This window comes from Mycteria americana, chromosome 2, assembly GCF_035582795.1.
Source record: "Mycteria americana isolate JAX WOST 10 ecotype Jacksonville Zoo and Gardens chromosome 2, USCA_MyAme_1.0, whole genome shotgun sequence".
Taxonomy (NCBI): Eukaryota; Metazoa; Chordata; class Aves; order Ciconiiformes; family Ciconiidae; genus Mycteria; species Mycteria americana.
In genome coordinates this window covers 123,868,613-123,895,411 of record NC_134366.1, presented here as the reverse complement: position 1 = coordinate 123,895,411, position 26,799 = coordinate 123,868,613, and the positions used below count along the sequence as shown (strand labels likewise).

General features: G+C 41.2%; 3 protein-coding genes across 16 annotated transcripts in view; 1 reads left to right on the top strand and 2 right to left on the bottom strand.

Moving 5' to 3' along the window:
- OSBPL1A (oxysterol binding protein like 1A) overlaps positions 1-4,198 on the top strand; it is a 78,015-nt gene extending 73,817 nt beyond the window's left edge. For all 7 annotated transcript variants that reach the window (XM_075494489.1, XM_075494490.1, XM_075494492.1 and 4 more), the window contains one exon: positions 3,020-4,198. In XM_075494489.1, coding sequence (XP_075350604.1) covers positions 3,020-3,122 — 103 coding nt within the window. In that variant the 3' untranslated portion in view covers positions 3,123-4,198. The remainder of the gene's footprint in view (positions 1-3,019) is intronic.
- CABYR (calcium binding tyrosine phosphorylation regulated) lies at positions 902-17,572 on the bottom strand. 5 transcript variants are annotated; one of them, XM_075494504.1, is made up of 9 exons: positions 16,935-17,163; positions 15,152-15,737; positions 14,840-14,918; positions 13,331-13,436; positions 12,097-12,278; positions 11,956-12,009; positions 7,421-8,347; positions 5,838-6,371; positions 902-1,264 (listed from the first exon to the last, which is right to left on the bottom strand). In XM_075494504.1, exons 5-9 carry the CDS (start codon positions 12,242-12,244, stop codon positions 1,236-1,238), a joined length of 1,692 nt encoding a protein of 563 aa, XP_075350619.1. In that variant the 5' UTR covers positions 12,245-12,278; positions 13,331-13,436; positions 14,840-14,918; positions 15,152-15,737; positions 16,935-17,163; the 3' UTR covers positions 902-1,235. The 5 variants fall into 5 exon arrangements, with proteins under 5 accessions (XP_075350619.1, XP_075350617.1, XP_075350616.1 ...); XM_075494502.1 differs by lacking the exon at positions 902-1,264 and having other exon boundaries at positions 4,997-6,371; positions 15,152-15,283; positions 15,616-15,737; XM_075494501.1 differs by lacking the exons at positions 902-1,264; positions 16,935-17,163 and adding an exon at positions 17,504-17,572 and having other exon boundaries at positions 4,997-6,371.
- Positions 17,573-20,287: 2,715 nt separating this feature from the next.
- The window catches only part of TTC39C (tetratricopeptide repeat domain 39C), a 37,303-nt gene continuing 30,791 nt past the window's right edge, over positions 20,288-26,799 (bottom strand). For all 4 annotated transcript variants that reach the window (XM_075494496.1, XM_075494497.1, XM_075494498.1 and 1 more), the window contains 4 exons: positions 25,972-26,069; positions 24,940-25,044; positions 21,881-21,919; positions 20,288-21,237 (listed from right to left, as the gene is read on the bottom strand). In XM_075494496.1, the coding sequence (XP_075350611.1) occupies positions 21,148-21,237; positions 21,881-21,919; positions 24,940-25,044; positions 25,972-26,069 (332 nt within the window). In that variant the 3' untranslated portion in view covers positions 20,288-21,147. The remainder of the gene's footprint in view (positions 21,238-21,880; positions 21,920-24,939; positions 25,045-25,971; positions 26,070-26,799) is intronic.

The following is a 26,799-nucleotide window of genomic DNA, read 5'->3' as shown; positions in this document are numbered from 1 at the left end:
TCACAGAAAAAAAAATGGTAGCGCTAAACTCTCTAAAAGTGAGTAAGCTTCGTCTCTTCCCTATTAACTAGCTATTAATACACCCAGACACTGTGGATTAAATATCTTTAAAATGTCTGTTTGTAACTATAAATAACTTTTTTTTTTTTTTTTTTTTTTTTTTTCCCAAATGAAGTCACCCATCATCCCAGAGTCCCAGGTTTGGACATGCCTGCCTTTGTCTTTTTCCTGTGTCTGCTCTCCTCAAGTGTTTGGGTTGGTTTGCCCTGAGACTGGTGGAAAATAACATCTTTGTAATGCTTCCAAGTAAACATCTTAAGTGCTGGACAGCCTTGCACCTCCGTCTTTCCTGAATTCAGAGTGGTTCTAGTTCTCACCAAGTGTTTTCAAAGCAAGGGATAGTTATACTGTGTTCTTCAGGTGCCTGAAGTACCTTAAGGTATAGCTCAAAGCACCTGAGGTTGGTATTGGAAATTGGGGAATTCCCAGGGCGTAACTCAGAGCAATGGTTTTCGGGGTGTATAATTAGTGCAGACACCATTCACAAGGTTCTTCAGTTGCTGTTGTGCAGGTACTATAGACCTGCTCAGCACTTGCCTGGGATATCCCTTAAGAAACCTTTGTTTCCAGGATGCTTCTAAAGCTTTGGCAGAAAATTCCTAGTGTCTGATCTCTTTAGTAGGAATGCCAAGTGTGCCTGCCTCCAAAGGATGAACATAAAGTGTGGAGGAAGAATTGTGCTTTGGGGGAAAAAAAAGCATACTGGGAAGCAAAACTCTCCTACCTGTTCCCAGAAGGTCAACTGTAGGTCTTAATCTGCAGTGTAATATAAACTCCGATGTAAACTACTGCAATTTCTTTGCCACAGGAAAGCAAGCTTCTTACTTTGTCTAGTAGAGTTCCTCCCTTGTAAGACAATTCTCCAAAGTGCCTAGTGATTTTTTTTTTTCTTTTAAATTATTTTAAATCCACTTTAGAAGTGGGGTCTTGGGGTTTCTGAAGAAGTGATTCATGTTGAACGCCTAATGTTTTAGAGACTGATCAGTAGTCTTAAGTCTTGAGTAAAAGACTAGTTCAGTTCTGAAACACAGCAGTGGTCTGCTGCTTTTGATGAAAATCAGTCCCCTCCTTCCCCCATCACTTACCTGGCTAGATTATCTGATTGCTTTGGGTCTCCTATGCCTCTCAAACTTAGTTCTTCCCATCATTTTTCCCCTTCCTATTGAAGTAGGTGGTCAGTGGCAGAGGGGCACGTTGTCCTGACCTGTACAAGTGTTGAAGAGACACCAGTAAGGTATTGGGTGGTAGAATTCCTTAATGTGAGGCATGAGGTGACTGTGCTTATAGCCCTGCCTCTCAGCAAACTCTGTGTGTTCTGGAATGAGCTGCTATTACCTGTGAACTAGGAGCTGAACTAGACGCACACGCACGCACTGGTTACTTCGGAATAGCTGACGCATCCTCTGTGGAGGTGCTGCAGTACAGAACCACGTGCAGTACAAGGGTTGAATGACTTCTGTTGACTTCAGTTCGCTTAACCAGGGCAGCAGGAGAACCATTGAAGTGTTCAGCTGTTCAGTTTACCACCATGAAGACAGTACAAGGCATTTCTTCCGATACACATCTCAAATCTTTTGAGCCAAGCAAGACTTGCCTGTTAGCTGCCCTGCTTTGTAACATGACACTGCAATACTGGTGGCCTTCATGCTTTTGCTTTTTAAAGAGAGCAAGTTGTATTTGGTCTGAATGTGCTTTAATTTCTGTTCTGAAAGCTTATGGTACCCTAGAAGGGAAGAGACGAGTTAAAATGTGCTGCCTTGCACACGCATGATTTACTTAAGTGAGTGTGTTCGTTGTGGTGAGGCGTGTAAAGGAAGAACTGGCTTTTGTGGCCAGTGAGGAGGTGAAAAGAAGCTGTGGAGCATATTAACCACAGAAACAGCTTCTAGCAAGCTGACTTGTGCCATAAACACAGCTTGGCAAAATACAGCAAGTTAAAATGCTAGAGGTCTGGTACTGTGCAGTGTATGCTTTTGAGGCAGAAGATTGAGTAACTGGGCCCAAACAGAAAGCCATGTTCAGCAACGGGCTGCAGGATTGCCAGAAACGGGTGTGGGAGAGGAGGAAGGACAAATTTCTGTGCCATGCTGATTTGACAGGGTTGTGCTCACCACTGGGGGATAGTTACCAGTAGTATGCCTTTGTAAGCACACCTTATTTTACAGATAGATACCGCCCCCCCCCCCCCCCCCCCCCCCCCCCCAGGTTATATACACAGGCACATGTAATCTGTGTGCTGTATACACAGTGCCTCCAGATGAGGTAGGAGGTGAGAGAGAAGGAAAGAAAGAAGGTGCTAAATTCAGTGTTCCTAGCAACAACCAGCTTAGCAAAAGCTTGTAAGTAACTTCATGCAGATGGAATCAGTTTTCTGGCCATTCAGATTAGCCCCCCCAGTGCTAATAGTGTAATGCAACACAGTTAAGTTGTAATAAGCCAGGGCTTTTCTGCAGGCTGTGGGTGATACTTCATCTACACCGAGGGTAGGTGGCACACTTGTTCCAAGTTAAGCGCATTGCAAAACAAGGCTTTAAAAAACAAGGGGAAATCTAGATCCTGGGGAAATAAACGTTTTTCTGTTTTCAGGACTGCGGTGCTTGTGGTGTTTACATGTCTTGCAAAAACTGTTACTATTTATGCATGCCAAAATGATTGTTCACAACTGCTTTGAAGTAAAACTGTACTTGTCCTTTTTTTATGTGGTAGTCTTGACTGTTTCAAGTGACAAAATACTGGTGTCAGTAATTTTACCTAGGAGACATTTAAGCAGTGTGGCAAGTGGGGAGATCTAGCCACTGAAGATGACCTTAAATTCACTTATGAATTTAAAACCAAGAGGGCTTCTGCAGTCACAATAATTACTTTGAACAATAAACTGCTGAAGATGCAGCAAAGCAGTTCTGAACTTCCATAAAAGTATGTTAATAGCATCACTAACATGCTGTACGTTTCCTTGCAGATGGTTCCACCAAGGCCCCAATCCCTATACTGGTACACAGGACTGGCTTTATTCTGGCAACTACTGGGACAGAAACTACTTTAACTTGCCTGATATTTATTAAAATGCAATAAGGAGCCTGTGACTGATACAAAGAAGTCTTAATCTGTTTTAATGTTTTCCCTTGTTTTACTTATCTCCTGAAAAAAACTGACACGTTATCAAACAGAATATTAAGCATCTCCACAGTAAATCTGGTGGTACATGATCTGCAGTCCGTAGGTAGAGGAATAATTTTTCTAGCTGATGGTGGGTCCTGCGTGGACAAAGTAAGTCACCGTGGTTCTGAGCTGCCCTGTTTGCTGAATACACCTATATTAGGTTGTGGTGTATGAGGAATAGAACACCTTCAGCTGTTCTGTGAATACTTTCTTTCATAGATAACACTGGCACAAGTAAAACTGGTTTTATTTATTGTGACACGGGAATGTTTAAAAGCACACACAGTAATTGCAATATTCTGTTCTTAAATGAAGAAGGGTGTGTCACTTTTGTAAAGATGTAATTTTTCATAAAGTGACTTTTCTTTTACTGAAGTAACTCCCTTAAGTCCTGACTCTGGTCAGAGATTCCAGAAGTGTTCCCGTCTCTGAAGCATTAATGCAGTTGTTTAAGCTGGTAACATTACTCAGAGGTATTTATTCAATGTTTTGTGCAGTGTGTTTTGAATTTGCTCTCCTGTTTTGCTACCAACCTTACGGTTTAAGGAATTAAGAGCCATTTATCTACAGATTTGATTTGAACTGCACACTAGTAACAGGTTTTAAAAGAATCTGTTTCATGCACTAGAAGTTCTGGTGCCCAGCACCACTGCAAAAAGGCAAGAACCTAATCAGTCCAGGACTGGGTAGAACATGGCAGGGGGGACAGGACCTGTGTCTGTACTATGCAAACTCCCTGGGAGGAAGTCTTGTGCATTTCAAAGGTAGTACAGCACCTCAGTGAGGCCTCCTGTGCACAGCTGCTTTACCCCTTTTCAGTGGGGTGCATTCAATCTTAGAGTGTAAGTTTATATTGAACTGTGTACAGAGCTTCTAGAGGGCAAGCTGCTCTTTGTATAATATTTTAACTGCTGTCTGGAGGTTAGTGTTAATTGAATAATTTAATTGCTACTAAATAAAGGCTTCAAAACTTCTTGCATCTAGTCTAAGGTGAGTGGTGTTTGACAGTGCTGACCCTTCCTGAGCAAGCCTACTCCAAAAGCTGCTGCAATGAAGTTGTATAGTGTGCTTCCATGTACTTGAGGGACCTCTTTTCCCCTAAACAGGAATGATCTGCTTATGGGGGGGATGGCTGGGGAACTGAGAGCTTTCTCCTTGAATATGCAGAGAGGCTGCAGCTCTAGCCTTGAGGGTGGACTACTGAAACTGTGAATAAGGAAGTAAGATGCTTTATATTTTTATTCTGTGCGCTACTAGCATTACCCAGGTAGTGATGCCAAGACATACTTGCATAGATAAGGGGAAGCCTTTTCTTTGGCAGTCTTTCATGTGAGGGCTCAGTTCTCACAGTGACCTGGAGATGCAGAAATTGAATACCTGCACTGTCTCTTGGAAGCCTCATCTCTGCACTCAAGCCTCTACTCTGGCCAGCATTTCTTGAAGTCTGCCTTAATTCCTGTGCAACTTCAAGTGGGATTCTGAGATATGTAAACAGTCTAGCTGTTGGGTCAGTGCTTCAGCAGGTCACACAGTACTGAACACTTAGTGCTAGGAAAAACAAAGCATTTCATTCCTGCCTGCCCACCCAGGTTCAAGAGGGGGAAACATCTACACAACATCAGCTTTTCTTCTTTTGTTTTGAGCAACTTCTGTTTCATAAGAACAGATTTTTTTTTTCCTAGACCTATTCATACAGCAAGAGTCTGGCATATTTAAGTGACTATATATAGCTGTAGGTGTGAAACCTCTAAAACAAAATAAAGGTACTTAACCCCTTCCTCTAGTTGAAACTATGACTGTCCTCTTCCTCCTGACATTGGTGGTGTACAGTTCCTTCCTGGAGTATAACCCCAGGAGTACAGACTATACCTGGTTACACTGAACTAACTTTTGGGCTCTGTATGCAGTCTGTCAGTATTGTTGGGGCTTATGCATGTGTCATGTTAGCAGCGTGAAGAGGCTGGGCTGCTCTTCAATGAAACAGCTGCAGCAGATGTGGCTCAGTGGTTATAATTCACACAAAGGTAACATTCAGGATGATGTGCTGTGCTAGGAAAATATAAAAGGCATGGAAATGCAGTTCTAATCACTGGCTTTTTTTGAGCATTTGCATTAATTTATTTGATTTATTACAATGTGAACTCCTCCTGAAGTCCAAACAGTTTCTCTTCTCAACCTGTTTAAAAAACATGAACTCAGTAGAAAGTATGCAGCAAGAACTACATTAATTGCTACCTAACGCACTCTAAGTTGAAGGCATTTTAGCACACCCTGAATATTACATGATGCCTGCAGCTTGAACTTCAAGGGTTCAAGATGTGTATGGATGTGAGATTAAAAACTTGGTTAGACTAATACCAGACCAGTACTACTAATTGCAAAGTGTAACAAGCAGAGGAAGGCATGGTCTGTCATGTATAACAAGTAGTTTAACCACTGGTCTTAAACCTTATTTTATTTTGAAAAGGGTTAAATTAAGCTTTTAGTAAAATCCAAACACTAGCATCTCCCTATGCAAGAAGCAAGCTTACTTCTTCATGACGCTGGTCTGGGCACAGGGCCTGATGTAATAGTAATCTATCCTGCAGTACCATAGCTTTGTGCAAGAGTATTTGTACCTGTGTGCTTATCACCAGCTGGCGAGCCTTTCTTTGCAGACATCACATCATCCAGAGGGATGGCAACTGAGAAAACAGTGGGTGTGCATGGCTTAGCTGCAGCTTCCTCTGCAGAATTAGAATTGGGGCTTGCCATGTCTGTTTTCTCATCAGCTGGCCTGGCAACTGGGACTGGAACTGTAGTGAATCTCTTCCTAGCACCTGCATCTTGCTGTGCAAAGACAGCATGGCTAGGAATAGGTTTCCAGTCCTGTATGTTCTGAATGTTAGAGCCCACTAAAATGAAAGGTGGAGGATCTCTCTTCTTGCTTTCTTCTTGTATCACATAAATTGGAGCAGATACTTGTGACAGCTGACCACATTGTTGATCTCCCCCCCTAGAAAGACTGAAGGCTGCCTGGGAATAAGGATCACCAGCTCTAGCAGAAGAAAGGGATGGTGGTGATTTTTGACCTTGTCTCAAGTCAGTTAGGCAATAGAGGGTCCACACATTAGAACATGGTGGTAGCTGTCTTGCTTCACTTGATGCCATGGCTACGAAAACAAAAATAAGAGTGCTGGTGTCAGAAGCTGTGAATTCCAGTCATATTGTAAATCCTTATGTCTAAAACAAACATACCTACACTTGGTGAAAGCAAGCATGTTAGAGAAGAGAGCTGGGATTGCAAACACTGTTTAGCATGTGGCTGACAAACACCTGCAGCCTATAAAAAAATAAAACTATGGTCAGAGCAGAGGCTCTTCTGGGTGGGTAAGCAATTTCTGAAACTGAAGTTTATCAAACTCCCTTAAAAGTTTGGGGTTTTTCTTTTAAAAAAAGAGCCATGTTAATTTATAAATCTGCCTAAACTCAGCTCTCCTCTACAAAATGCTTTGCTGAGACCTCACAGCTGTACTACTGCTCCTGGGGCCTGGGACATGGCTTAGATTCTGCAGTACCAGGGAGCTCCACCCTGGAGGGTTTCTCCTGCTGGGCAAGGGAGGTGCTGGGCACACGTCACCCCAGGGAAGAGATGCTGGTGAGGGCCTCACCAAGAAAGATGAGCACTAGCTCTCTGGCTGTTTGTGGAAATGATGACTAGTGCTCAGCCCACTCAGCCCAGCTGCAGAAACTCACCAAGCTCAAGACAGCACAGGCAACCACCACCATTTTTTTTCTAAATGGAAAACCTCCTACATCAGTGTTGGAATATGAGATCTTTCAGGGGAGGAGAATCAAAACTAGGGCTCCAAGCAGTCACCTCTCTTCAGCCACAGGGCACGTGTATTACATCTTAGGTCTCTAACACCTGCTTCAGAAAATACAGCTTGTTTTGAGCAAGACCATTTGGCATCAGTGTGCACCTTCCCATCGCTCTTATCTGCATATTTGCACACAGGAGTCCTGCTCAGAGCTAGCCACATTTCTTGGAACAGACAGCAGAGAGATCTAACACACATGCACTGGGGCCAAGCAGATCTTAAAAGTCATCTCTACCCTGCATTGCACTGACATAGGTGCTTTTCCATTTAATGACCACTGATGAAGCTGTAGACCTGGAAGCTGGAACAGGAAAATGACACAATGACCCAGACTTTCTTACCTGACAAGATATAAACTTGCTCAGCTGATTCCACTTGTGCTGTAGATTCCATTCTCTCCAGATGGCACACTAAATCATCAGCAGATGGACCTAAGGTTGTAGCACTTGAACCCTGGCCTGCATTTAATGGCTGCCCAATCTTTAACAGATAAGCTGTTTGGTCTACAAAAGGAATGATTATTTTCTGTGGAAACTGCTCTACATAAGGTGGAACCTCTGCATCCATAATTGGCTCATCATCCCAACACAGTGATACAACCTCAGTGGTTGGGGTAACCTCAGCTTCATTGCAGGAAGGCACAGCCTGCAGTGGATCTTTAGGAGCAGGTGATGGTGGTGGTGAAAGAGGTGATGGTGATGGCTCTTCCCACAAGGGGACCGAGGAAGCTTGATTGACATCATTTGTTGAGATATCAGCCTGGCTGTCTGAAGGACCTAGTTCTCTAGCTATGGAGCACTGACTCCCCACTCCTCGTTGTGACCCAAGAGCCTCTACAGAAGCCTCAGCTGCTAGGACAGCAGAAGCGTCTTCAGCAGCACCTCCTACTGGTGTAAATTCATCCTCTGAGGTCTGAGAGTCTTCGTAAAGAGTCTGCACACTGGTTGCCACATTCCTCACAGAATAAAGAGAATCACTGTTACCTAGCACATGGGCAGCAAGCTGTGCAGGTTCAGCAGGAACATACACCAGTTCAGGTCCCTCAGGGGATGAAGCTCCATCAGAGCTTCCGGGGGGGAATTTGCTTTCTGCAATGGAACTGGTAGTTGATGGGTGTTGAGTTAGTTTGGAGCTATACTGAATATCAGGTTCTTCAAGGAGCTGGTCTTCCTCTGTGTCAGTACACTTGTCACTTTGCTTGGGCTCCCCAGAAAACAAAGTATCTGTGTACTCCAATGTCTTCTCTTCCAGTCCCTCATTCCCATATTCTGCAAGGTAAAAAGCACATAATGGCAATACATGAGCACCTGTTGCCATTTAAATAAACTTAAGAGTGATTTCAGCATCGACTCAATTAGATGCCTATAGCACATTTATGAGGCTTCCTGGGTTGCAGAGATCGAATAATTCAAGGAGGGGGTTTGCTGCTTGCCTATCAATAAGGAGAAAAACAGTTCAGAAAGCAGTGGTACCACTTCAAAATCTAGGAAGCCTTACCTGCATTCATGATCCTGCAGTGATGGCTGCATTCTTATCTACTGCCACAAACATTGCTACACTTACTCTTAAAAGACTAAACCTTTTATACTAAGCACATCAGGTAAGCCAGCTAGAAGACCATGGCTCCTCTTTGCAACACCTCAGAACTCTTTGGATCCTTACAAGTTATTTTAGATGCAGCAATGGTGACATTTCAGCTTCCTCAAGAATCTTGATTAGTTGAACTGACAGGCATCCAAATGAAGAACAGAGTAAGCCATGAACAAATTTTAGACAGGGAGTGAAAAATGGCTTCTAGATTAGTTATCAAGGGAGGAACACAAGAGAGTACTCATGGGATCAAACCAGTGTTCCATCACATGATTAATAAAACCCTCAGCATTGGAAAAATAACCCAAACTGAGAGGACTGGTTTCTACCATGATTAGCAAGCATTGGACAGTATGTAAAACCAGCACAGTAGCAGAGAAGGTGAGTCTCTCATACATCATCACAGCTCAGTGCTGAGCTGTTTTCTGAAGTCATGACTGGATGAGATCAGAAATGAGAGAAATATAACTGAAAGGATGACAGAGCTAAATCCTCTCTGAAAATACATTATTCTGACTGCCATCCCAAGCCAACACAGCCCCATTTGTAATCCAATGTCCGTCTCGGGTGCCACAGAAAAGAAAGGCTTCCTTGCAGCTACACAAAAGAGCTAGCTACCTCCTGGTGCACGACTGGTCCCAAAACCCATGCTGGCACTGTGGGTGGGAGACTCCAGAGGAAACCTTGCTCGAGCTTGCCAAGGAATTCCTCTCTGATCATCCCCTTTCATAACACAGTTATGTGACCACATAGTAGGGGACGGACAACACAGAAAGAGAGGGACTAAGTGGTCTAAGGAAAAAGGTGCAAGACAGACCTGTTCTGGAGCTTGGTGAACATGCAGGGGTCTGTTCACAATCACATAAGCAAACCACTGACAGGCATTCAGACAGAAAATTTCTGCATTGTGCAGCCACTCTCCATCATATTCGAAAAGTTATGGCAGTCGGGCAAAGTCCCCAGTGACTGGAGAAAAGGGAATGCTGCACCCATTTTTAAAAAAGGTAATAAGGAGGACTCTGGGTATTACCGACCAGTCAGCCTCACCTCCATGCCCGGTAAGATCATGGTACAGATCCTCCCAGAAGATACACTGAAACATATGGAAGACAGGGAGGGTCTTCCCTGTCATATAAAGACAGCCAACATGGCTTCACCAAGGGCAAATCGTGCCTGACTAACCTAGTGGCCTTCTACAATGGAGGAACAGCATCAGTGGACACAGGAAGAGCTATGGATGCCACCTACCTAGACCTCTGTAAGGCCCTGGATACAGTCCCACACAACGTTCTGGCCACTAAATTGGAGAGAGATGGGTTTGATGGATGGACTATTTGATGGATAAGGAATTGGCTGGATGGCCATGTCCGAAGAGTTAGTCAACTGCTCAATGTCCAAGTGGAAACCAGTAGTGAGTGGTATACCTCAAGAGTCTTTACTGGGACCAATACTATTTAATATCTTCATCAATGACAGAGAGTGGGATGGAGTGCACTCTCAGCAAGTCTGCGGATGACACCAAGCTGAGTGGTGCAGTCAGTATGCTAGAGGGAAGGGATGCCATCCAGAGGGACCCTGACAGGCTAGAGGAGTGGGCCCATGCCTCATGAAGTTAACAAGGTCAAATGCAGGGTCCTGCACATGGGTCAGGGCAATCCCCAATATCAATACAGACTGGAGGAGGAACAAATTGAGAGCAGCTCTGTGAAAAAGGACTTGGGGGTACTGGTGGATGAAAAGCTGGATGTGAGCCAGCAATGTGCGTTCACAGCCCAGGCGGCCAACCATGTCCTGGGCTGCATCAAAAGCAGCGCGGCCAGCAGGGCAAGAGAGGTGATTCTGTTCCTCTGCTCTGCTCTGGTGAGAGCCCACCTGCAGTGCTGCATCCAGCTCTGGAGCCCTCAGCACAGGAGAGACATGGAGCTGTTGGAATGGGTCCAGAGGAGGGCCACAAAGATGGTCAGAGGGCTGGAGCACCTCTCCTATGAGAGCAGGCTGTGAGAGTTGGGGTTGTTCAGCCCAGAGAAGAGAAGGCTCCAGAGAGACCTTATAGCAGCCTTTCAGTACTTAAAGGGGGCCTATAAGAAAGATGGCGACAGACGTTTTGCCAAGGCCTGCATTGACAGGACAAGGGGCAACAGTTTTAAACTGAAAGACTGAGATTAGTTATCACAAATTTTTTTTACAATGAGGGTGGTGAGGCACTGGGACAGGTTGCCCAGAGAGGTAGTGGATGCCCCATCCCTGGAAACATTCAAGGTCAGGTTGGATGGGGCTTTGAACAACCTGATCTAGTGAAAGACATCTCTGCCCATGGCAGGGGAGTTGGACTAGATGATCTTTGAGGCCCCTTCCAACCCAAACCATTCTATGATTCCATGATTATGCAAAACTTGCCATGTGACATCATTAATGCAACATTTGCAAAATGCATCAGAATTCAGCCTTCGGTGATACTTTAAGTTGCACTGCAATATTCACCAGGTATTTTCACAAGAAGAAAACTGCTTCAAGTGCTGAAATCAGTGGTGGTTAGCTTTTTTAGAGGAGATCCTGAGCTAGGAATAAAATAGTAGCACTTTTCTGTTCATAGCTGGAGCTTCTCTTCGTTGCTGTAATTACCTTAGTGTACAGCGCTCAATCTATAGACCAAGGCTGTCTCAAGTGCTGGCTAGTTCCAGGGTTACACGGAACCCAGCTTAGGTGGCCCTTTTGAATAAAGGGGATATTTGAAGCTGCTGACACGGTAACCAGACGATGGAGACCCAAACCAGTGGGACAGATACAAACAGGCTGTGGGCTAAACAATGCACCCATATCACTGCTCCCACACAACTTTCATGTGGCACCACAGATTCCAGCCCTTACAGCCAAACCCAGGGAGCAGATGAAAGCTCCCAGCACTTCCACAGAATTAATTAATCTTTTCATAAACAAAGAGATACAATATTTATTTGCAAAAAATAGATAAGGGTAAAGTCACTATCTGCTTAGGGGGTGATAAATCACACTGCAGTATCTTAAAATTAAAAAGACCAAAAGCATGCAGGCTCTCGTCTATACTCAAGGAGAAAGTACAGCATCCCAGGGGACTAATTCTTCCCACATTAAACAGAAGCAATTGCTTTCTGAAGGTGCCTCTTCAATAGCTCAGAGCCTATGTACCTCTTTCACGTGACTAGGTATGGACGGGATACAGCCCACGATAAGTGAAAACTACTTGCATCCATTCGGGTTGGAACATTGTCTCAAAATATCTTAAAAGAACAAACAGCAACTATCTTACCGCTAATGAACTCAAACTTTTCAACCAGTTCTGTTATATCCAGATTTGGATTCCCTGAAAACAGAAGCAGAAATTAAGCTGGCGTAGGACAGGACTCCCAAATAGCTCAGCTCTTCAGATGAAGCGCTGGTAGGAACAAACCTTTTCGAAAGGCGACGAGGTCTTGGAAATAGAGAGCGAAAAACTCAGCAATGTCATCCGGGTTGTTTTCCACGACAGCCCGGCTCACCCCCTCAAGCAGCGTCTTGAGGCCGTGTGGAACCACCAGCCTGATCTTTGAGGACTGCATCTTCGCCCACTCAAGTCAGCTTACGGTTTCTCATCTGTACAAACAGAACCCCTCAGCTGATCATCCACCCTGCCCCAGTGTGAAGTGTCTAACACCAACGGCATGCCACGTCATCAATAACCCTCCTCCTCCACCCCTTCCCAAACACTCCTTTAACCTAAAGGGGGTATTTACCATTTGCAGTGACCAAATCCTTTATTCCCCCTCTGCACCTTTAGGCAGAAGGCACGGTCAGGGGGGCCAGCCAACTAGGGAACAACGATGTGAATTCAAACCCATGACATGAATTCCCTTTTTCAAAGATAAAACCCACCAAAGCACCCCCCAATGAGCCACAAAAACCATTCGTGTTCAAGCAAAGAGTTTACAAGACACTTCTTCCACGCTTCTCCTCCTTCATCCCCTCCAGCACTTGCTCTCTCCTGGGCCTGGCCTCACAAGGGCCACCACACCCAGCCGGGAGGGCGTGATGTCACAGTGCCCATGCGTCATCGGTGCAGCAGTGCTGAGGTTTGCAGCAGTCAGCAGCTGCGCTCCGGCTCTGCGGCATTACTGTTTGTTGGTCGAAAAGGATTTTAAAAAAAAAAAAAAAAAAAAAGGAGTGGGAGGCGAAATACACGATTCAGATTTACAGTTGGGCAGCCAGAGCAGCCGGGTGATGCTGCAGCTCATCAGCAAGGGCTTTCCTCCTGCAATAAACACCTTGATTCTCATTGTCGCACAAGAACCGGTGCATTTAATGGACATGACTGTTTGAGCACAACTCTATAGCCCTTTTAATAACATATTTTAAGACCAAAGTACAGTGTCATGGCTGCCGACGCTCAGAACAAGCAGCATAAAGGCTGCAAGGGTGAGGCCAAGCACCTATGGGTGCTGCCCACCACCTGGCGTGGGGGAAGCCAGCACCCACAGCACTCACACCCTGTGAGCCGCTGCCTTTTCTCCCTTCCCGTGCTACTGTGAAACCCGTTCCTGCTTTGTGCTGCTGACTTGCCTTCAAGCGCGTAACCAGCTGAACCCACAGCACAGGCAGAACTCCTCTGAGAATTGTTTTGCCTTTGCTAAAACATCGTTTTTCCTTACCAGAAACAGGCAGCCAAACCAGAGACGTTTCTTCCTGGCACAGCGAGAGCGTAACTTTGTGCTCAGTCTCAGGTTATAATGACTTCACAAGATCCAACGCTGCAACCTGTGGAAAGCAGAAAGGCTGCAGCCGCATCCTTCCCACCCCTTTGCCAGCTGTGGTACAACGCGTGGGTGCACAGACCCATCCCCCGGTTCACAGCCTGGCCTTTTAAGACAGGTGAGACACAACACTCAAGGGATTTAAACCAACGTAATAGACTGCAAAATATAGCACCTGAGAAGCCATGTTCTGTGGTGACCTCTGGCAGGAGCTCAGAGCAATCAGCTGGGGACTGCAACCTCTTCAGCCACAGCAGCTACACCCAAAGAGGAACCAGATTATTCCTTAATACAGCTCCATTCATACTGCAGAACCTTATGATTGCAAGGGCAAAACTTGAAACAAACCTCAACAGCCCCAGGAATAGCATTTGCTTTCCAGTACACATTTTCAGTGGATCCACACAAGATCATTTTCTGTTCCAATAAAACAACCACAAAAAGTGTAACTGTACAGTGCCATATTTTCAAGGTTACCACTAACTGGGTTTCTGAGGATCATGAAGGCAAGAAGATCGTGGGGGAAGCCATGATCAGGAGTCTGCTGTGGGATAAAAACTTTTATCCGCCAACAATGCTACAAATCAGCCTTCATCAAAGTTGGAAAACCATCATCTACATACCTGTGTTATCCCTCAAGCGTGAGGTCGTTTACCCGGTGTGCGAGACGCCAATATACACACAGGGCAGAGGTATTTTATTTCACGTCTGCGCAGAGGTGCGTGCTAGGTGGTAGCTCCACAAAGCTAGCAACAAAGTTCGGTCATACAGGCACAGTATTTATACAGTCTAGTTATGCATATGCATAAGTAATTACACAAAGCAGTTTTCTATTGGTCTACATTTCTTATTTCAGCTTAAAGCTACAGTGCTACTTTAATGTTCTGCACGTGCTCAAAGGTGAGGGGTCTCTGCTTGGGCTGGGGTCTCCAGCTCGAGGGGTGTGACTTTTGGTATTAATAATGAGGATAGTTCACGTGAGGGTGCTTCTTATCACATTTCTACTAGTTGTTTCAGATGGTTCCCAAAACATCTTAATTAGCTTACCTATTTCTCCAGGATGCTTTACTCCCAAGGACAGTAATTCTTATTTAGATGTTCCACTTTCCAGTCTGAATCCCCCTTATCAACTTTACATAAGCCTTGGCCTTCCACCAGCTCCTGTTACACTACACCTGCTCTTGCATTCCTGGATGTTTGCATCTACAAAAACCTGAGGGGAGAATCCCAGCAGCACTGAAGATTTAAGGCTCAAGCATCATTGCTGCTAAAGCATTTAGACTATCTACAAGAGCTTCCTTTAATAAGGTAAGTAACATTATATTCATAATAGTTCATTCAAAATTAACAGAATATTGTATCACTTTCAAGTTAGTTCACTGGAAAGTATGTTAATGGTAAACTCACCACAAAATGCTTCTTCCATAGAAGAATCCTTAGAAAGTAATTTCTCATTAAGAAAACTTCTCACAATAGCTCATCAGTCCTGGGGAGTGACAATACAGACCACGCTATTAAAAAAAGTTAAGTATGAATATGCTATGACTTATAAAACTAGGAACAATAGCTTTTCTAGAGAAAGAATATGACGTACTTCAAGAATATATATAAGGACTAGAAAACATATCATTTCTGAAGTCAGGATAGTAATCTGAAGTCTAGATTTCTGTACGGAGAACGTATGGAAGCAACAAGACTTCATGAAGGCATTAAACATACCTGTGTGCAAAGGCAGTCATGTGGTTACGTTGAAACCATCCTCAATGAATATAGATCAGAAGATAACTTGTAAATTTGCTTCTTTTGAAAGCTTCCAAAATTCTAGGTCTGCAAAGCTCTGCACAGTAAAAGCTTCAAAGATGTTTAAGTACAGATGTCATAACCACAGAAAAATTTATTATCAGAGGTAACCAAATAGAAGCATAAACCTCCTTAAATATTTAAAAAGGCTTCAGCCACTAACATAAAAGCACATCTGCCTGAAACTTAAGAAGAGCATATAGGAAAAAAATGTATGGAAGCTAATTCACTGGGCTGGAACTTGAATGCCGTTTTTGGAAACCATCTAGAGTAAATCCATCACACGAAGTGTACCAGCTGCTCTACTAAAACATGTGGCCCTTTGGCCCCAAACTGAAGAGCCTGTCAGCCTAAGAGCAGTTTGCCCAGCTGAAGGTAATTACCTTGTCCTACCATCCTTTGCCCCATCTGCAGAAGTAGTAGCTTCCAGACAATGTTAAAGCCTTAGAAGATAGAGACTGGACAGAGGTTCAGCAAATCAAGGTCCCAGATAAGCCTTATTTTTCTGCCAAAAAAAGGATCAGGTAATTCATTAATTCTTCATTAGATAGTTCACGACTGGTTAATGAATCACACTGGCTGGGGGCATGTGGGGTGTGTTCAGTTTTACTTTGCTTTTTTAACTTGCAATCTCTTTCAAAGCTTCAGCTAAATAGGCAGGAGAAGACGACTTGCATTTTTTCGCAAGCACCATCTTTGTGTTTCAAACTGCCAGAGACTTCAGTAGAATTCTAAGTGGGGGTTTGCATTCATATACAAAAATCTCCATGAAAACCTTCCTGCTTTTCCTACCAAAGGTACAAAATATGCACATAAAGACACCTTAAATAAAAACAGTATCTCTGACTCTCTCCATCTTCCCCTTTGTCGGGGCCTTTGCTGTAAGTGGGGAGAAGTGTATGTCCCAGGAGTACAATTATCTTATTTTCAATACAGTAAACACACTGATGTTAGTGAAAGGCTGGGAGGTGTTTGTTACAGAAATGGTTTTGCTCAGCAAAGTCTGACCACCTCTCTCTTCCTCCCATCCCCTCTCAAATATTCAACTCAAACAAGGTTTTTTTTTTCCCCTTAACCTCTTCACCTGGGAGCCTTTCTGGGCATCTCCTATAGGTAAGCACAGCTTGTGAAAAAATGACTGAAAAACACTGAGGACCAGCCAGTCCTGCTGAGCTCAACAGATTACTTGATCAAACTGAATATTGGAACACCAACTTGGAAGAAGTCATATCAAAAGATAAACAGCATTTTTTAAAGAGTAGCAATGAAAAAAATAGGGGTAAGACAACTGAACACGAACTCGCCATGGCTAAAACACACTGATTAAAACACAGAGGCTAAATAAGTCATGAAAATCTTGGGTAATTAAGCAAAGAGGTTCTGAGCAGAAGCAGGAAGGCAATACGTAACTGCAATATGCACCTACCCTGTTAACCTATGCTGGGTCCAGGTTTGGAGCCTGAACTTACGTTAAAAAAAATATGGTGAAAAATAGAAGTAGTTCAGTATTTAACTCTAGAAAGCCTTCCTCACGTTGACTTTGTAACTGTCTCGTTTATATTTTGCTCATGCAAAAGAACGGTAAGAGGTGACCCGAACATTCTTTATAATGCCTACCCTGAGACATAGCAAAGAACACAGCATCTGATACAGCAGAAGAAAATACAATGACATGCAGTGTCCGGAAACCAAAGCTAGAGACCTCTAGGTTTAGAATAGCAGAGGGACTGGATCCTTTCAGGTGCTGTCCTTCTGCAGCAGTTCACCACACTGACCTTCTGCACCTCATTTGCTGGTGCGTGGTCCCTTCTGCAAGCACTCTGGAGATGTATGCCATGCCAGCAACAAAAAAAACCCTACAAAGATGGGAGGGATACTAAACTGTACAATATTTAACTGTAATTCAATCAAGGGAAACAACCTTGAGTATATTCGTGCTGGGGGTGGGGAAATCACTTTTTGCCATCTACTAACAATGGCACAATTTTGTAACTGGTAGATTGAACAAATTTCAAAGTTCAGGGAGAATACAGATTTGCAACACTGTGACAAAGTTAAGCCTTTTGTAAAATAACTCAACCTTTTTTCCAGTGCATCTGGTACGCCGGCTAATTTCAGACAAGAATTTGCTTTGGCATAAATTAAGAGTATTCTATACAGATGAGGATAATTCAGTGTAAAAACAGCAAGTTCCCATGCTTTCTGAATGTCTGTATAGAATACCATAATTTAATTGTTCTTTGGTGAAAATGAACCAGAACTGGAACGTACCTATGTATTTCCATCTTCTGTAAGTCAACTTTTCCAGATAAAAGTAGTTTTTGAAGAAGTATTTTCTAGCTCACCTCAAAACACTAGAATGCAAGACAATCTTGTATAAGCATCTACTCAAACTGTAATTAGCAGAGAAACAGTTCCCCATCCTGCCTTTTTTCCTAAACTCCTAAGGTATATAAAATAACTTGTCATACAGTTCCTTCAGGATGAAGGATCAGAAGCAACATAGCTGTACTACTTACTCCTAAAGTCCAGTGGAGTCTACCATGTATGTTCTAGGCTGCCTGCAGAGCCTCTGCTGAGCCAAGGACAGGTGTGCTGGTCAGATGCCACTGGCTGCCCAATTGCCTTAGAAGACAGCTAAGTATAAATTTACTTCTTAATGTTAGCTTTAATACTTGTTTGTGATTGCATAATTTTTCATGAAAGTGATTGCTACTGCTGTTAGTATTTTGTAATGATGACTGGAAAGGGAATTTGAGTGTCATTTATAGGCTACCCTGCTTTCACTCCGCTGATAGGTTCAATTAGCACCCTTGCAACACCACGCATAGCCCTACACCAGCGTAATGCTTGCTCCTGTTCAAACTTGAAACAATTACAGAGCAATTTTTAAACATGAGTACGATCGATTTTTAGAAAGACAATCAGATTGTTGTAAACTGAAAAGCAATTCAATACAACATTTGGGGAATTTTATTTAAGAATAAAGCATAACTAGAATATGAAACAAGCATTCAAAGTCAGAGAGAGAAGAAATTAAAGTGCTTGCTTTAGAGTAAATTAGAAACATTTTTCAAAGATGTAGGAATACAACAAATACAATTGTGTGTGGTTCTTTTTCTTTAATGAAGAACAAGTAAATTTGATGTCTTAAAAACGCATCTTAAACCTTGTTCACTCTACGGTTGATCTCAACATGACACATATAACTCACTTTCTAAACCAGGAGAGTATAGTTCTACTGGAAGAACAAAGGCTGAGGTAATTGCTGACTAGAAAACTTTGTTAGAGAGTCACCTGACATCCCAGAAGTTTTCCCAATACTTGGTATCATCTTGTTCAGGAGGCCACAAATTAAAAGACAAATTCGAGGAGCAAGGGAACAAAACTCATGTCCACGTTTCTTTTAATCTTACTCAGAAATATAAAAGTGCAAGTTCTGTAAATTAACAACATTTACAGTACATCACAATAAATATGCCACTTTGTGACATCTAAAAATTCTAGTTATTTATTTGAAATGAGTCATATTGAGATAAAAACTGCATCAACATCAACAAAAATACCTGACCCAGTAAAGATATTAACTAGCAAGATGCATATTCCATTATTGCTATTAGACCATGCCTCCGAGTTCCAAAGTATAAAAACTTATCTGTTTACACAAAATACAGTTGAAATTTTTCTCATCACAGGCACAATCTAACATAAAAAATAATTCTGACATTTACAATGTAGGAGATTCTTCTATGAGGGGAGGAAAAAAATTAGTACAGAAACAGATAGTTCTATTTCAGTGATGATTCGCTAAATCCACAGAAAAGCTGCAATTTGCACAGAGTTAAACTGTTATATGAGTATATAGTGTCCTTCCATACCCACTCCTGGCCTGGTGAGAACAGCAGGCCTTTTAGTAAGTTTACTACAATTTGCTAGCTAGCTCCAAGTATGTAGACCCTAGATATCCCAACACAAATCGCATGCAGGTGCTTTGTGTCCTGAACAGCCTAGTCTCACATTATATTTAAGCAGTGTATTTAAAAGGAATTTAGTCAGTAACTGCACTGTTTCTAGCTATTTACCCAGAATGGACTGTCTCTCTCATTGCAAAACATTTAAAGTCAGATAGGACAAAATAAGATTTCAAGTACATGAAAGCCCATTTTTAAAATCATTATTTGAATTCTAAGTAGTCACTATATATACAATATATTGTTTTCTAGTCAATACTCATTTGGATTGACCAAATGAGGTTGAACGCTCATTTGTGACTCAATATTACTGTCAAAGTTGAATAAAAAAACCAGTGTACTATCTGTAACACACCTAGATTATAGAAAAATAAAACTGCTTTTGTAAGACTTAAGAGTCTCTCTGCTCCTTCAGGAACTGCAACAGAAGTGTTTAACTGCTCTAGGAATGCCTTTTCATAGCAGGAACTGCATATTTCTACAGAGAAATAAAAGTGTCTCAACCATTTCATTTGGCCTACCAAATAGGATATTACTTTTCTCCTCCATATCAGTCTTGCTTTAGATGCAACCTCAAAAGCAAATCAATGAAGGTTAGGTGTGGGCAAGGTCTAAAACTTTGGCAACATATTCTACAAAAAGGTAAGAAAAAAAAAAGTTTAAGCTAAGGAACTGTTTAAGGCAACCTGACCAAAGTAAAGATAAGGCTTTTGGATAACTATTTCCAAGGATACCAGTTTTCTTAGCTTTGCAAAGTAACATAATTCAACTAACTTTCTGGTCAGATTTCCATTCATAAGCTTCTTTAAAAAAATAATTTACGTTCCTAGAATATGATATTAACTGAATATAAAACATAAGGACATACTACATATTACAGACAAAAGCAAAAAAAAAAGCTACAGATGAGCACACGGATGGCCAAGTATTAAAAATTACATGGTCACAATAAAAGTTTTAAGCTCTCTGAGGTATTTCAGTATCTTAACACCACAGGTTTGGAATACCATATAGAGACTTAGGATATCATACTATTGGTATGACTACCAAAGTAGATTTTTGGTTCTGTGTTTTGGTTGGTTGGGTGTTTTTTTTTTTTTAAATACCTTTAAAGGTCACTGCTATAAAGATTCAGCAGCTTGAATGAAAAAATATGTAAAATTACTGTATCTACCCTATGTATTTTAACATAATATTCAGAATATTAAGAGCAGAAATAAGAACTGCCCACACGGTAATTGCATGTCAAACAAAGTATTTGGCTGGAATGTACCAGAAGCAGAGATCCTAAGTATTGACATAATTTATATCACAAGCATGAGCTGGGTTGGGAGGGAAGGAATGAAGAATGGAAGGGGACATGAGGTTTAAAATTCACACATTAGTCATCATGAAGTTACTGACATAAGCCACTAAAATTTGGTAAGATCTACTTTTTGTGGCTGAACAGTTTTCCTCCTCCTAGGTATTGGCTAATGCTTGAAGAAAAAAAAAAAGTGTTCTGACCATTCCCAATTTCAACATTTACACCAATTACTTTTATTGTATTATTCTAATCAAAACAGAAGTGCTCCGCTCAGCATATTTTAGATCTAGATCCATTTTAAAAGGTAAAAATCACACCTGCCAATATTGTTGAAGTAAATAGTGTGTGCTTATTTAGGCCCACCCACAGAGTTACAAGCACTTGTGTTCAGCTTGGTTTAAACAAAATAAAAACTGAAGAGTTAAAAAACACAAGGTCACTTAACCTTCTTCCTGGTTGATTTACTTTTAGTTAAAATTGTAATGTTTTACTAAGCCATACCAACTCTGACCATACTAGGAAAGTGTCTCTGGCACAAGTGGTTTTCAGAAGAAAAGCTGGTCTTCCCAACAGCTTTTTCTTCTGCTTCATCTTAAAGTGCAGAAACTGTGGGAAAAGATAACAAGTCTTCCTGTCCGTCACTGTGGAACTACTTCCCTTAGAGAGGCTAAGGCTGCGTGTATGCGGACGTGCAATCTGTTCTCAAAGTCATAGCCAGTAAATTCCTCCTGGGGGGAAAAAAAAAAGCAAGCATATAACTATTAACCTCCTTCACTTTATGATATGAAGATAATTTTACTACTAATGCTTAAGAAGTTGTGTTACAAAACAGACCGAAGAAAAGAGGTGAACTGGAGATTGCATGTTGCAATATCCCCACATTACCCAAAGTAACAGAATTATTACAGAAATTCCAAGTTGGTGAAGAGAGCAGAAAGCTTCCATTTCCAACATGCTGTTTGGATCTCATGTAGCTGGAACAGCACCTAGGAATTTCTGCAAGTCCAAAAGCTCTAGAATATCCCAACATGCCCAAGGCAGACACCAGATGGAACAGTCGAGAAGTAGAGAATTGTCATTTTCAAACTTTCTGTAGCCAAGCCTTAGTTGAAAAACTTGGCAAGGTCCTAACACTCCAGGAGAAGTCACTAATGTGGGCTCTGTGCTATGACTGACGTAGAACTAGTATCTACATAACATACATAAATGTGTATCATATACATTAATGTATATCTACATGATAGTGTTATAGAATACAGGTAAGGGACACTGACATTAACCTCCACTCCCCCTGCCCCAAACCCCCAAAAACACCACCTCTCAAACGCCCTCATCTCAGAAATATAAATTTGAAAGTGTCTTAGTTTTTACCTTGGCTTGGAGAAGTAAGGTTTTGCCTCTTGGCACAGTCTACAAAAAGACAAACATCGCATTAGAAATGCATTGCAAATGTTACAGAAAATACCTTAAGTATATGGTCTGGTCAGTCCAGAACAGCATCTCTATCTTGAAAACAAGGTACCAAGCAGACAAAACCCTCTCAAATTAGGAAACCAGAAACACAAATGAGGCACCCAAGAAATGCAATATTACGTATTTCTAGTCTTCTACAGAAAAAGAGAAATTAACAGCTTTAAATGCAAGTTGCTACTGATGATGGTGAGCTACAACAATGCACAGGGATCAAATGATGCTACAAATAAATGACTGATCAATAGAATAATTTTTGTTCCTTAACCAAAGTTTAAGCCATTTATTTACAAAACAAGTTACTGGATTTTAAGCATTAAAGTTGTTTCAGAAATCTCAATTTCAAACTCTCAAATATATGTATTTGCAGATTAATATTTACGACTGAAAAGCTCATGTTTTATTTCTTACCATACAGCACTTTTTTATTTTAAGCCTTCCAAATAAAAAATCAATTGCCTTTTAAGTAGACAGAAAAAATAAGTTTTCTTATTGAAATATATGAACATGTGTATTTATATTGGTTAAATTACATTCAGTGTCTAAAACATCTACCAAAAAATCTGTGAACTTCTTGATGTAACCATATTAAAATCTTAAAGAACTTGATTAGAACTAAGTTTAAAATAACAAAGGTGATTCAGATGACATGATAAAGCAAACATGTAATTGAGTAATTTTAAAGTAAAGTAAATTTAAGTATAAAAAGCATGCTTTTTATACAACATGCATATTCATATCTATATCTGTTGCTCAAGTCTTTAATACACTCAGCCTCTCAGGTAAATGTGATTTACAAAATCCTATTCCCTTCTCTCTCAATCATTACAGAGCTCTCGCATGACACCTCAGCTTGTAAACAGAATTTTCTATAAACAGCATCCACTCACCTCTATTTCTAGCTCTTGCTTTTCCCCACCTCATCCCACTTTATTCAAGTCAAGCATCATTTACTTACCTCCTCATTGTCTGAGTGCCACAAGAAGGAGTTTCCTGCATGTCCTTCACATACTAAGCACTACCATAGCTTCTCAGTACAGCTACAAGCCGAGGCTTGTTCAGTCCTCAAACACCCAACATGAAGCACGTTTGGTTACTGTGTGCACATACTACACGTAAAGCAGGGAGGGAGGGAGGGAGGAAGGAGTGCTCCCACATTCTCAAAATCTTGAGATAACTTCACTACCCACCCCACCTTTTTTTTTTTTTCCTTTAAGAGACACTTGACATGATCAAATTTAAATATGAACATGGGAAAAAAGGCAGCAGGACTATTACTAGACTCAGACCTCCGTACCAGGCTTCAAGGCTCAGTTCTAAGTCATGGGGCAGAAGTGTTTTCAAAAAAGAACTATTATTTTTAAAAGCATTTTCTCTAGTTTTGTCCTTTGTCATGATAACAATTTTTATTGAAAGATTTTCCTTTCCTTCCCTCTTTAAGGGGAAGGTTCAGCTTAGATGGTTAAATCTGACAAGATTAAAAACAACTGAAAACAGAATCTTAAGAATGAGAGATACTATCAGCCCAACTACTTTATACACTACACACAATGATGTGGGGGTTCAAGTCATTACCCTGTAACTGCTTCCCCTAACTTGCAATCTGATTCAGGAAGTACTACGTAAAGCAGCAAAAAACTCCAAGCAATGGTGTTACATATTTGAGAAGGGAAACAACACAAAGAGCGGTGCAGAAGTTGCCCTAGTTTAAGATTCTCTGGGCTCCCTAGGAGGCAGGGTATGTGTGAAGACCTGAATGATCAAATGTATCATCAACCAAGCCATTTGGACAGTCTGAAAGCCAGGTGGATTATTTTCCTCTTCATCCTGAATAACAAAACCCTCACTACTCAGGGTGAAAGCCAAAATGCCAACACATACAGCTTTAACGGAATTTAAATGACTGAAATCACTTTACTTATACATTCCCTGCAATGAAATAGTACGATGGTATGCATACCCTTCAGTCCAGCTAGGTTTCCAAGATGCACTGATGTGCAAGATTAGGAAGATATATGTCCTAAGAGTGGGGATAAATAATCCCAAAGTAAAAAGACTTTTGAAAAATACCATATTGTTCCAAGTGTAAGTTTGATCCCAAAAACATGGAGCTATTTTAGGAAGGCACCAAATTCTATTTGGAGAGTATAACTACAAGTAATCTTTGAACTTGAACCACATCCAACGGGAAATTAAATATGTAAGAAAAGGATCCTAGGTACTCAGCACACTAAATGCCACCTGCAGAGAACAAATCCCTGCCCTACCCAAGGGATTCTTGCCAGGCCTCTGCTGCCACCAGCAGCAGGAACACTAAGGCAAGTGAAGGGGGAGAGAGGTCTTTGCATCTTGAGGGGCAACAGAAGTATTTCCATACCCCAGTATTTATATATACTGTTTCTCTAAGGCACATATGAAAAAAGATGGGCATCATGGCATGATCAGAGAGGTGAAAAGTGAAGTCTCTGTGGTGCTTTTTGGGGTAAAGTACTAAATAATAATCAAAACAATGTGGGGCTACACTCAAAATTCTTGCTTTCCTGCTTGCTGTAGGTTCGCAGACACGTTCATTTTACTGCTAGTGAAAGACACCACTAATGGTCAGGAATGTAAACAGCTGCCGTGAAGAATCCCAGAGTCTCAGGCTCTGTTTTTTATGTAAAAATAAAATGCAGTAACAACAAAAAAAGTCATTGCTGCATTACCAACAGATAACTAAGCTCCTCAGAATGTCCTTATAGTTCTTGATATTGAAAAATTAAGAGGTTGTTACCTAAAACTCATTGCATTTCTTGGTTTGCAAAAAACCAAAGTAGTAAGTATTTCTTTACAGTAGGTATAAAACAAATTTTTAAAACTTAACATACATTATCACCTATAAACTTTGTTTCATTGTTTGTATAGTGTTATGTTGACTCCCCACCCTATTTAAGAGTTTAAAAAATAGGTTACACTATTACCTCTGGATTGTCTAACAGAAGACAGCCAAGTTCATAGCAAGCATATGGCTGGACGTATAAGTTGTTTTGACGGCACAGTTCATCTTTAGCAGCTCGCTGAAAGAACTATAAAAATTAAAGAAAAAAAAAAAAGATTGCAGTAATACATTAAAATTGACTGTTTGATACTTAAAAAAATCCAGAAGTACTGTTCACCTTTAAGCACCAGAAAGTAGCCCAAAGCTAAAATGAGAATACATAAAAAATTTCCAGTGGTAGAGATTCTTTAAGCAAGGACCCAGAGGTTTTCACTGACACTACTGTATCAAGGCAAAACTATTTGCTTGCATTTTTACTAACTAATATATTGACTGTTTCAAGAGTTTTCCAACTTCATATTGAAAAAATACTAGATCTAACAAGGAACTTTAATATCAGAGATGAAGTACCCAGATTATTTAAGATATTCTTGAGAGAAGCAGAAAAAGGAAAAAAAAAAAAAGATTTAAAGCCAGCATCAGCTCCCTTGTTGCTTATGTGAATTGCATTCTATTTTGGGGAGGAAAAAAAAAGTTGTGCCTACAGACCAAACCCTGGAGCAGTGGCAAAATTATTACCGCATATCAAAGAGTAATCAAACCCCTCAGTGTCTAATAGGTCTGGAGAAGAAGTAGCAAATGCATGCTTTTGAAAGGTCGATCTTCAAGTTATTTTTTTTTTAAAAGTTGACTTTTCTTTATTGGACAAAGTAAATCTAAATGGACTCTTCCATTTTTCTTCCCAGCTTCCCCTTACCTCTTGCTCCTACAAGCCACTTCAGCTACCATGTTCATTCAACATAGCCAATTACTTTTACAACACAGAATATAATGAAGACATGCTAAACAGAAGATTTGAAAAGAACCTGACATGCTCTGTTGGAATTCACAAAACAGTATGATCGACAGCACTTGAAAACTAATGGCTTAACACTCTTACTCAACAATATTTACCGTTTAACAGAATAGTTCATAAAATAGGATTAATGGTGTAAATTATAATTTAACAACTTACCTGAACAGCATCTTCAGAATTTCCTAAGCATTTGTGTATGGCACCAAGAAGCAAATTCCTCAAACCAACAGCTGATGAATCATCAACATCCTGACAAGCTTAATGAAAAGATGCCAGTTAAACAAACAAGATGGATTGAAATCCTTCCTTAGACAAGAATTGTGGTCTACAGTGACTTTTAGTCTGATGATTAAATTTAACCAGAAAAAGGAGATGCTTGCAACATTAATATAAGTCAAAGTAATTTGGTTTCTTTTAAATACAACCCATTTTGTATGAACCTCATCAAGCAATCTGTCACTCATGAGAACAATTCCTAACAGGAATGAATGGGCTGAGGTCAAAGGCAGTTGGTGTGTTCTTCTCACAAGAAAAGGAGAATCCATTTCTCTACCGGTCTTTGAAATATCCACTAAAAGGTAAAGTTAAGAAACAATCAGCTCCTTCTGGTGTTATGGGAAACTGGGTTGTCCCAGATATTGAAAGGAAAACACATAGTCCAAGTTACAAGGAGCACAGGGCAAGCAGTTCAGCCAAAGCTGATTTGTTCTGAATTGAAGCCAAGTGACAGACGCACAAAAATCTGTACTGGACTTAAAAACCCAGACTATGGTATTTTGGCATCACGACTCTTAGTGCTCATGAGAGGATAAGGCTTATTTGCCAGACCTTAGCTAGTCCACAACCCAGGGACAGACTGTGCCTCAGCTGAGTAGTGCTCTGTTTCCAGAAAGAACTGAATCATGATGCACGTAACCGTCTCTAGATGAATCACGCTCCATTTTGATCAAGCTTATTAGCGCCAACTCTGTTATATCAAGGCTAACT

Excerpts from the sequence above, each read along its gene's own strand:
- CABYR (XM_075494501.1), bottom strand. The coding sequence starts at position 12,244 with ATGCAGTCCTCAAAGATCAGGCTGGTGGTTCCACACGGCCTCAAGACG. Across the intron at positions 12,010-12,096 it reads CCTCGTCGCCTTTCGAAAAG|GGAATCCAAATCTGGATATA; the intron begins GTTTGTTCCTAC and ends TTCTGTTTTCAG. Across the intron at positions 8,348-11,955 it reads AAAGTTTGAGTTCATTAGCG|AATATGGGAATGAGGGACTG; the intron begins GTAAGATAGTTG and ends TTTACCTTGCAG.